This window comes from Nicotiana sylvestris, chromosome 12 (assembly GCF_000393655.2).
Source record: "Nicotiana sylvestris chromosome 12, ASM39365v2, whole genome shotgun sequence".
In the NCBI taxonomy this organism is placed as follows: domain Eukaryota; kingdom Viridiplantae; phylum Streptophyta; class Magnoliopsida; order Solanales; family Solanaceae; genus Nicotiana; species Nicotiana sylvestris.
Genome location: NC_091068.1, coordinates 86,445,235 through 86,455,541, shown reverse-complemented (window position 1 = coordinate 86,455,541; position 10,307 = coordinate 86,445,235). Strand labels below are relative to the sequence as shown.

Sequence of the window (10,307 nt, the reverse complement as noted above, 5' to 3'; positions counted from 1 at the left end):
ATCCAAAATCATAAATACGGTAAAGACAAGTCATAACCCAACCACTTTGATAATTCTCACCTTAAGTCTTAACCCGCAAGCATCAATCAAATAATCAAACTCTTTTCAAGTGATAAAAATGGTTTGAAATATACTTCCTTCAAATAAATGTTCTTTTCAAAAGAGTTCCTTTAATGATAATGCTTTCAAATATAATCTTTTCAAACAAATTGATAACCTTCGAATATAAGTCACCCTGTGACACCTCATCTCATAATCTTACAATATGGGTCTCAACACCGGAACCCTAACACCTGGCATCCTGTGCCCTCGACACACCTCCTGATCATACTGACAACTAACGTACCTCAAAGAGTCATTCTCTCATGGAAGGCAAATAACAAGGTGTGCGTCTATACTCAGAAATCTCAAGAGCCTCCTACCCGATAAGGGTGATTAACTACGTGTATGCTTGTGCAAGTGTCCTAACATAGTTCGTACCAACTAGTAAGTATAAGGAATAGAACGGAAAACACATATAATGTTTGCACGAGGATAGGATCAATGAAACATCAACTCAGAACGCAATGATTTTTAACATGGGATCTCCGAGGATATCGTCCCGTAGTCCCAAATGTAAATACTCGGGGATCTCTCAGTATCTCGGGGATCTCTCAGTATCCCAAGGATCTCTTAGTATCCTCAATATATGCTGGGAATCTCTCGGTATCCCGAGTATATCTTAGTATCCTCAATATACGCTGGGGATCTCTAGGTATCCCGAGGATCTCTTAGTATCCTCAATATACGCTGGGGATCTCTCGGTATCCCGAGGATCTCTTAGTATCCTCAATATATGCTGGGGATCTCTCGGTATCCCGAGGATCTCTTAGTATCCTCAATATATGATGGGAATCTCTCGGTATCCCGAGGATCTCTTAGTATCCTCAATATGTGATTGGGATCTCCCGGTATACCAAGAATCTCTTAGTATCCTCAATATGTGTCTTGGGGATCTCTCAGTATCCCTCACTACAGTCCAAATCAATTTATGTGTACAGGGGAATCTCCCGGGTGCAGTCCCGTAGTCCCAAAAAGTAAATATGCAGGGGGATCTCCCAGAATACCGATCCGTAGTCCCAAAGTAAACATGCAGCGCAACCAACAGAAACAATAGTCACAACACAACAGAAAGCTCGTACATCACCACAATACATAAAACAACAACAAATGACAATATTACAAGGTAAGACAAGTAAATCAACTTAAGGACTATAAATCGCAAGGAAACGGCAGAACCAGCTTAAAAGGAATAGCCATAGAAAAGAATGCTGGTATAAAGGGAATAGTTCAACACGGGAAAACTAACGTATAGCGACGGTCCCGCAATATACAAGACAGTAACAAGGAAATCAACGTGAGTCTAGTAGTCCCAAATAAGGGCAAGTCAACAAAGATATAGGTTATCTAACTCCTTTTAAGGTTGGACAATTTTGAGGATATTCGACAATTCAATTAGAGAAAGATGATTTTTAGCTTCACTTAAAACTAAACAAAATTTCAAAAGGATAATAATGATTCTCAAATAATACAAACAACTATGAAAAGATAGCATGACAATAAGAGAGGCGAAATTCTTCAATTAAATCAAATAGGAGTCAGTTAAGCAGTAAGTGTGAATCATTAAGCAATTATTTCCAATCAAGCATGTAGATGTGAAACTAGCAAATAGAAAACTCAGCCATGCCAAGGACACATTCATACACAGTAAATATAAGGACCTAATAACTCTAAGAAGACCAATTTTCACAGATAAGTCCGAGCACGCACTCGCCACCTCGCGTACACGAACTACAATCAACATAGAAGACACAAATCCTAGGGGGAAGTCCCCCACACAAGGTTAGGCAAGATACTTACCTCAAAGACGACACACTAATACTCTAAATGCACTTCTCGGGTAAAAAGGTCTCCGGACAGCTCAAATCTAACCAAATTAAATTCAAAGCACAAATAAAACACATAAGAAACTATTCCGGATCCTAAAGTTTCAAACTTTAACAAAATCTAACAATTGGTCCAAAAGTAGACCCCCGGGCCCCCACCTTGGAACCCGACAAATTTTTCAAAATCCGAATACTCATTCCAATAGGAGTTCAACCATACAAAAATTACCAAATTTCGATACCATTTCGTCCCTCAAATCATGAAATTTCATTTTGAAAATTTTCTTCAAAAACCAACAATTTTTCCCTAACTAAAAACACAATTTAAATGATCAAAACAAAGACTAATTCATGTAATATATTTAAGTCTCAATGAAGAACAATTACCCAATCGAATTATCTGAAGAACCCACCAAGAACTCAAAACCGAGGTCTACAAGTCAAAATATGATAAAAATAGTGAAATCCTCGATTTTGGAATATATTCTGTCTGCCAGACATTTGTGCATCGCGAACGCGAAGAGAGGACCGCATCCGCGAAGAAGAAAAGTTAAGGCTTCCCAGGTTGCTCATCGCGAACGCGATGATGAGCTCGTGAAGGCGGAGAAGAAGGGCAGGAACCTACGCGAACGCGTAGGGAAGGACGCGAACGCGAAGAAGGAAAATGCAGGGCTTCGCGAATGCGAAGTGTTGGACACGAACGCGAAGAAGGATTTCGAGGTTGTCAGCAACAAGGCATCGCGAACGTGAAAGGCTGTTCGCGATCGTGAAGGAGGATACCAGAAGCAGAAAACAGCAGTTCCAAAAATGGGAAAAATGACCTGTAGCCCACCCGGAACACCCCCAAGGCCCCCGGACCCCGTCTAAACACATAAACAAGTCACATAACCTAACACAGACTCGCTCGAGGTTACGAATCACATTAAACAATTCCGAAACAACGAATCAAACCATAAATCGAACTTATGAATTTTCAAATCTTCAAATTTCTAAACTCGTGCCGAAACCTATCAAATCAATCCGGAATGACGCCAAGTTTTGCAGACAAGTCTAAAATGACATAACGGAGCTGTTCCAACTCTCAGAATTGCATTCCGACCCTGATATCGCAAAATTCAACAATGGGTCAAACTTCTCCATTTTCCAAACTTCAACTTTTTCAACTTTCACCGAAATGCCTCAATTTACCCTACGGACCTCCAAATCTGAATTTGGACGTGCGCCTAAGTCCAAAATCACCATACAAAGCTGTTGGAATCATCAAAAATTTATTCTGGGTCCGTTTACTCAAAAGTCCAATTTCGCTCAAATTCTCACCGCTTAAGCTCCCAAAACTAGATTCCTTCTTCCAATTTGACTCTGAATTATCCGTTAACTGAATTCAACCATGTACGCAAGTAGATACTCATATTATAAAGTTGTTCCAGACCTTATGTCGCTGAACAGAGCTTAAATTCTCAAAACCACCGGCCGAATCGTTACAGATAACTAACCGAGTCTTAAAATTTATTTTGGGATACTAATCAATTATGATTATCGATATTTACCATGTTGCTCTTTTTGATTCTTTTGATTTTTTATTAAATATTTGTAGATAATTTTTATATTTTGCAATTTTTAAAGTAATTTTACACTTTTTTAAAATAATTCTTTTTATTATTTTTCACATTTTTTATTCTTTCCAGTTAAATCGATAATCCTATAATTTTGTATACTACGTTAATCATGGAATACTAATGTGTAGTATATCAAGAATATTGAAAATATCATCATTCAACTGTAATCATACAACAACAACAACAACAACAACAATAATATGTACGCAGACCTTACCCCTATCCCGGAGGAGTAGAGAGGATATTTTCGGAAGACCCTTGGCTCAAGAAAATAAAAGGACAAAGACAAAAGGAGACAATATCAGTATCACCCAAAAATCATAGGAAAAATAGGAACAACATGGAATCCAGAAGAAAGATACAAAGCAAAAGCAATAGCTAGTAAATAGGTCCGACACCAAAAAGCGAAATAGTAAGATACAATATTGCCACTAGCTATCTTAGACAAAAATCCTACCAGACTAGTCTCACAATGGTATGAAGTAAGGCAAGACTTAACTACCTCCTAACCTACAACCCTAATACTCGACCTCCACATCTTCCTATCAAGTGTCATATCCTCAGAAATCTGAAGTCTCACCATGTCCTGCCTGATCACCTCTCTCCAATACTTCTTAGGCCTCCCTCTACCGCTTCTCGTGCCCTCCACAATCAGCCTCTCACACCTTTTTATCGGAGTATCTGGGATTCTCCTTTGTACATGCCCGAACCATCTGAGCCTGGCTTCCCGCATCTTGTCATCAATGGGAGCCACGTGCACCTTCTCTCGAATATCATCATTCCTAATCTTATCCATCCTAGTGTACCCCCACATCCACCTCAGAATCCTCATTCTGCTACTTTCATCTTATGGATATGTGAGTTTTTAACAGGCCAACATTCAGCCCCATACATCATGGCCGGTCTAACCACTGCTCTATAGAACTTACCTTTGAGTATTGGTGGCATTCTCTTGTCACACAGGACTCCAGATGCTAACCTTGACTTCATCCATCCTACTCCAATACTGTGTGTGACAACCTCATCGATATCCCCTCCCCCTGAATAACCGACCCAAGGTACTTGAAACTACCTTTACTTGGGATGACCTATGATTCAAGTCTTACATCCACGCCCACTTTCCCCGGCTCAGCGCTGAACTTACACTCCAGGTATTTCATCTTCGTCCTTCTTAGCTTGAAACCCTTAGACTCAAGAGCCTGTCTCCAAACCTCCAACCTCTCATTAACACCGGCTAGCAACTCATCAATCAGAACTATGTCATCGGTGAATAGCATGCACCATGGCACCTCCTTTTGAATATGGTGTGTTAACGCGTCCATCACCAGGGCGAATAAGAACGAGCTGAGCACAGAAACTTGGTGTAACCCTATTTCAACAGGGAAATGCTTAGAATCGCCTGCTACTATCCTAACCCAGGTCTTAGCCCCATCATACATGTCCTTAATCTCCATAATATAGGAAATCGACACGCCTTATGCCTCCAAGCATCTCCAGAGAACTTCTCTAGGAACCTTGTAATATGCTTTCTCTAGGTCAATAAAGACCATGTGCAGATCCTTCTTCCTCTCTCTTTACAGTTCCACCAACCTCCTAACAAGGTGTATAGCTTCTATAGTAGAACGACCCAGCATGAACCCGAACTGGTTGTCGGATACAGACATGATCATCCTCACCCTCGCTTCAACCACCCTCTCCCACACTTTCATGGTATGACTCAGTATTTGATACCCCTATAATTGTTACAACTTTGGATATAACCTTTGTTCTTATACAATAGAACTACCGTACTCCACCTCCACTCATCTGGCATCCTCTTCGCCTTAAAAATATCATTAAACAACTCAGTCAATCACTCCAAACCTGCTCTCCCCACGCACTTTCAAAATTCCACCGGAATCTCGTCTGGTCTGGTCGCTATTCCCTTACTCATCTTAAGCATATCTTCCACGACCTTCTCAACCTTGATACGCCTGCAGTACCCAAAGTCACAGTGACTCTTGGAATGCGCCAATTAGCCTAGCACAATATCCTGATCCCCTTCTTCATTCAAAAGTTTATGAAAGTAAGTCTGTCATCTCCTCTTAATCTGGGCATCTTCCATCAACTGTAATCATAGTATACCAATATTTAGTATATCAAGAATATAGTGGATACTATTTAACACACCAGTAATATCATGGTATTCCAATATATAGTGTACCATACTCAAAATTCAAGTTTAATCATGTTATACTAATGTATAATATAGCATGAATATTGAGAACACCATTATTCAACACTAATTATGGTATACTTAAGTGTAGTTTATAAAAAAATATTGTGGATATCACGTAACATACCAATAATATTATGGTATACCAATATGTAGTATACTAAGAATATTAGGTATATCATTTAACATACTCAAATAAAGTATACCATGATTCAACACTAATCATAATATACTAATGTGTAGATGCTGGGAAATAATTCTTAATGTGAAATAAAGTATACTATAATTCAACTGTTGTTAACCATACAATATACCATGATTCAATAGTAATCGTGGTATACTACATAATATACCAATAATATTATAGATATCATTTAAGATATCACTCATCATAGTATACCATAATTCAATAGTAATCATAATATACTACAAAGTATATGAAAAATATTATGAATACCATTTACATACCAGTAATTACAACATACCATAATTTAACTATAATAATGGGATACTACATAATGTATAGATATACCATTATATGTATCAAAATACATTATATATATCATTAAATAAACTTGTACAAGGAATATTCTGTATATACGTCTTCTTCCACTTATAATGCAACATGTACTTGTAAAGAAAGAGAAAATAACAATACAGCCTTCCTCTAATTTAGTGTTTTTTTTTCAAATTTTATAAGCTTTAATAAATAAAAATTTGAGAATGTTTTATTTTAGTAGTAATATATATTTGATTGTTTTATAATTTGTATATATGTATTTAGTATTCTTTTTTTTTAATTTTTAGTTTCAAAGAATAAGAAAACCAAATGAAAAGAAAGAAAAACAAAAATTAAAAAGAACAAAAGAGCTAAAGGCTTACGTGTCCACAATCTACTTTCTTCAAGTGCAAATTAAAATTTATTGAAAGATGAAAGACATAATGAATTATGAATTGCATGGGATATGTGTAGTTCCATATGTGTAATAAATCTGTATGCGTAGTCAGAGGCGGAGCCCGTATTTAAAATTTATGAGTTCAGTATTCTAATTCTTTTAAGTTATTAGGTTTTAAATTAATAATTTGTGCATAATCCAATAACTTTTAAAGACAAATACAGGGGTTCAGCCGAACCCATATTGGAAGGGCTAGCCCCGGCCTTGTGCATAGTGTTTGAGATAAGATTTTGTGCAGGTTAATGATTGTTTATGTACAGGAAGCACCTAGAGGCATCAATGCAAGGAGAATGATAAATGCATAGACTCCTCCGGTCCACAATAAGTGACCAATTTTTTTTATTTTGGTGCAATAAGTGTTCATTTATATAATCAAGTAAAAATTCAATTTGTTTTTCCAAAATTACCCTTATGTACTGTAACGATCCGATCGGTCGTTTTGAGCTTTAGCGCGTCATTCGGCGGTTTGACGCCATGAGTAGCTTCACTTCAGGTATTATGTCACGACCCAAAACACGACCCATCGTGATGGCGCCTATCGATGATACTAGGCCAGCCGATATTACCAAAAAACACTTTCAACAATAACCAGAAATAAAATAAGACTTTCAAAATAACTAAAATCTTTGACATGGGGTGAACCCCAAAACATAAGTGCGAAAATAAAGTCTGACATCGGGACATCACTAGTCATGAGCATCTAATATAACTGATTCGAAAACAACAAGACTAACATTGTCTGGAAATCCAAAATATAGAAATAAGGAAAGATAGAGAAGAAGAAAGCAGGGCTGCGAACGCCGGCAACTACCTCGCAATCTCCAATGACCAGCTATAGGTACTATCAACAATCATCGTATCATACAGCTCCTGGATCTGCACACGAGGTGTAGGGAGTAGCGTGAGTACGCCAACTCAGTAAGTAACAATAATAAATAAGGAACTGAAGATAGTGACGAGCTACACAGTTTAGTTCATTTCAATAATCTCAGAAGGCAAGGATAGTCGTGTTCCCAAGTTCATGTTTCATTCAAGTCAAATCAGTTCAGGCAAGTTCAAGTAAAAATTAAATAAGAATATCTTTCAACAGTTTTCAAAACATGAGTATAAAGCAATTGTATGCATCAATAATATAATTATATGCTGCCTCTCAGGAAAACATCTCTCAGTTCTCCCAATCAATCCAACCTCCCAATCATTCATTCCTCCCAGTCACTCATTCCTCACAATCACTCGGCACTCGCACTCAGTAGGTATCTGCGCTCATTGGGGGTGTGCAGTTTCCGGAGAAGCTCCTTCAGCCCAAGCGCTATAACAAACCAATCATGGCATAAATCAATCAGACCCTCGGCCTCACTCAGTCATAAATCAATAAAACATGTTGCGGCGTGTAACCTGATACCATAAATATCCTCACAATCAGGCCCTCAGCCTCACTCAGTCATCAATCTCTCCAGCTTTTTGGGCTCTCAAAAATCAGGAAAATCAGCCCAAACAGCAATAATATGAAGTATCAAATAGAGTACAGAGACTGAGATATGATATACGAGTAAAATCGGTGATTGAGTACAACTAGCATTTAATAGGCAATTCAACATGTAACACGGCCCCCACGGGACCCAATAGTGCTAACATATAGCCTAAACATGGTTTCTAACATGATTTACAGTCAATCTTTCATGACACATAGATAACAAAGAGCTAACAACATGTTGTTCAACTTTACAGTTTCTACGGGACGGACCAAGTCACAATCCCTTCGGTGCATTCTCACACGCTCGTCGCCTAGCATGCACGTTACCTCCAAAATAGTCACAAGATACAATGTTCGGGGTTTCATACTCTCAAGACCAGATTTATAACTGTTACTTACCTCAATCCGAGTAAAAGTCCTACTCTGCGATACCTTTGCCTCTCGAATTAGCCTCCAAACGTCCCAAATCTAGCCAAAAGTAATACAACACAATCAATACATGCCCAAAGAACCGATTCCACAAGAAAACTACTAAATTGGGCTCAAATCCCGAAATTGGTTCAAACCCGACCCCCGGATCCAAATCTCAAAATCCAACAAAAGTTACAAAACTAGAAATCCCATTCACTCACGAGTCTACCCATACTAATTTTATAAAAATCCGACATAATTTAGTCTTCCAAATCCCCAAATTACACTCACCAAAATTTCAAGCCCTAACCCTCAATTTTCACTTCAAAACTCCACTAATTAGGTGGGAAATCAATGGAAAAACACCATAGCTAATAATAATAGAGCTCAAGCAACTTACCTTAGTGAATATCCCTGTATCCCCTTCAAAAATCCTCCCAAGACCTCCAAGTCCGTATTTAAAAATCGTGGAAATGAGCAAAAATTCGCGAAGTCTCCTTTTTATACTTTCTACCCAGTGGAACCACACCTACGGTCCACATCCCGCTTCTGCGATGCCGCACATGCGGAATTCTCATCGCAGGTGCAAAACTCACTAAAATGACAGGCTCCACATCTGTGGCCAAATCTCGCTTCTGCGGGCCCGTAGATGCGACCACTCTTACGCACCTACGGTTCCATCCCAAATCCTCTACATCCACATCTGCGGCTCTCCAAGAACACCTGCTACCTCACATCAGCGGTTCTTACTCCGCAGGTGCGAAAACACCAGCATCAACAGCTATAGGTGCATTTTCCAATTCCAATCTCCCCGTTAACCATCCAGAATCACCCTGATCCCCTCGGGGCCTGAACCAAACATACCAACAAGTCATATATCAACATGCGAACTTAGTCTAGCCATTGAATCACCCAAAACAACATCAAAACACCAAATTATACTCGGATTCAAGCCTAAGAACTTCTAAACTTCCGAATTCCACAAACAATGTCGAAACCTATCAAATCACGTCCGAATGATCTCAAGTTTTGCACACACGTCAAAAATGACACCACAAGCCTACTCAAACTTCCAAAAATCATTCCGACCTTGATATCAAATTTTCCACTGCCGACCAAAATTGCCAAATTTCCAACTATCTCCAATTCAAGCCTAATTCTACTATGGACCTCCAAATCATATTCTGAATGCGCTCCCAAGTCCAAAATCATCTAACGGAGCTAATGGAACAATGATAATTCAAATATGAGATAGTTTACACACAAGCCAACATCCAGTCAATTTTTCAAACTCAAACCTTCTCCTAAGAGACTAAGTGTCTCAAATCCTCTTCAAAACCACTCCAGACCCGAACATCCTGACTCAACATATCATAATATAGTTGAGGAACACAAAATTAAGTAGAAATGGGTAAATAACTCTCAAAACGACCGGCCAGGTCGTTACATATTATGACTTATGCGCGTGGTCGGAACTGAATTTTGGGAAGTTCGGAGTTGATTCGTAGAGAATATTCTAATTTCAGAAGCTTTAAGTTGGAGAAATTGACTAAGGTTTGATTTTTGAGTAAACGACATTGAAATCGGGATTTGAAGGTTCCAACAGATTCGTATGACGATTTTGGACTTGGGCATATGTCCGGATCGAATTTTGGATTACCTAGGAGCGTTTCAACGCCTATTGTGGAAAGTTGGCATTTTGGAAGAATT

The 10,307-nt window shown here is 38.6% G+C and overlaps 1 protein-coding gene across 1 annotated transcript; it reads right to left on the bottom strand.

Moving 5' to 3' along the window:
* Nucleotides 1–4,046: 4,046 nt before the first annotated feature.
* Nucleotides 4,047–4,995, bottom strand: LOC138883320 (uncharacterized). The gene is made up of 3 exons (XM_070164001.1): nt 4,686–4,995; nt 4,471–4,581; nt 4,047–4,387 (listed from the first exon to the last, which is right to left on the bottom strand). Exons 1-3 carry the CDS (start codon nt 4,993–4,995, stop codon nt 4,047–4,049), a joined length of 762 nt encoding a protein of 253 aa, XP_070020102.1.
* Between the last annotated feature and the right edge of the window lie 5,312 nt (nt 4,996–10,307).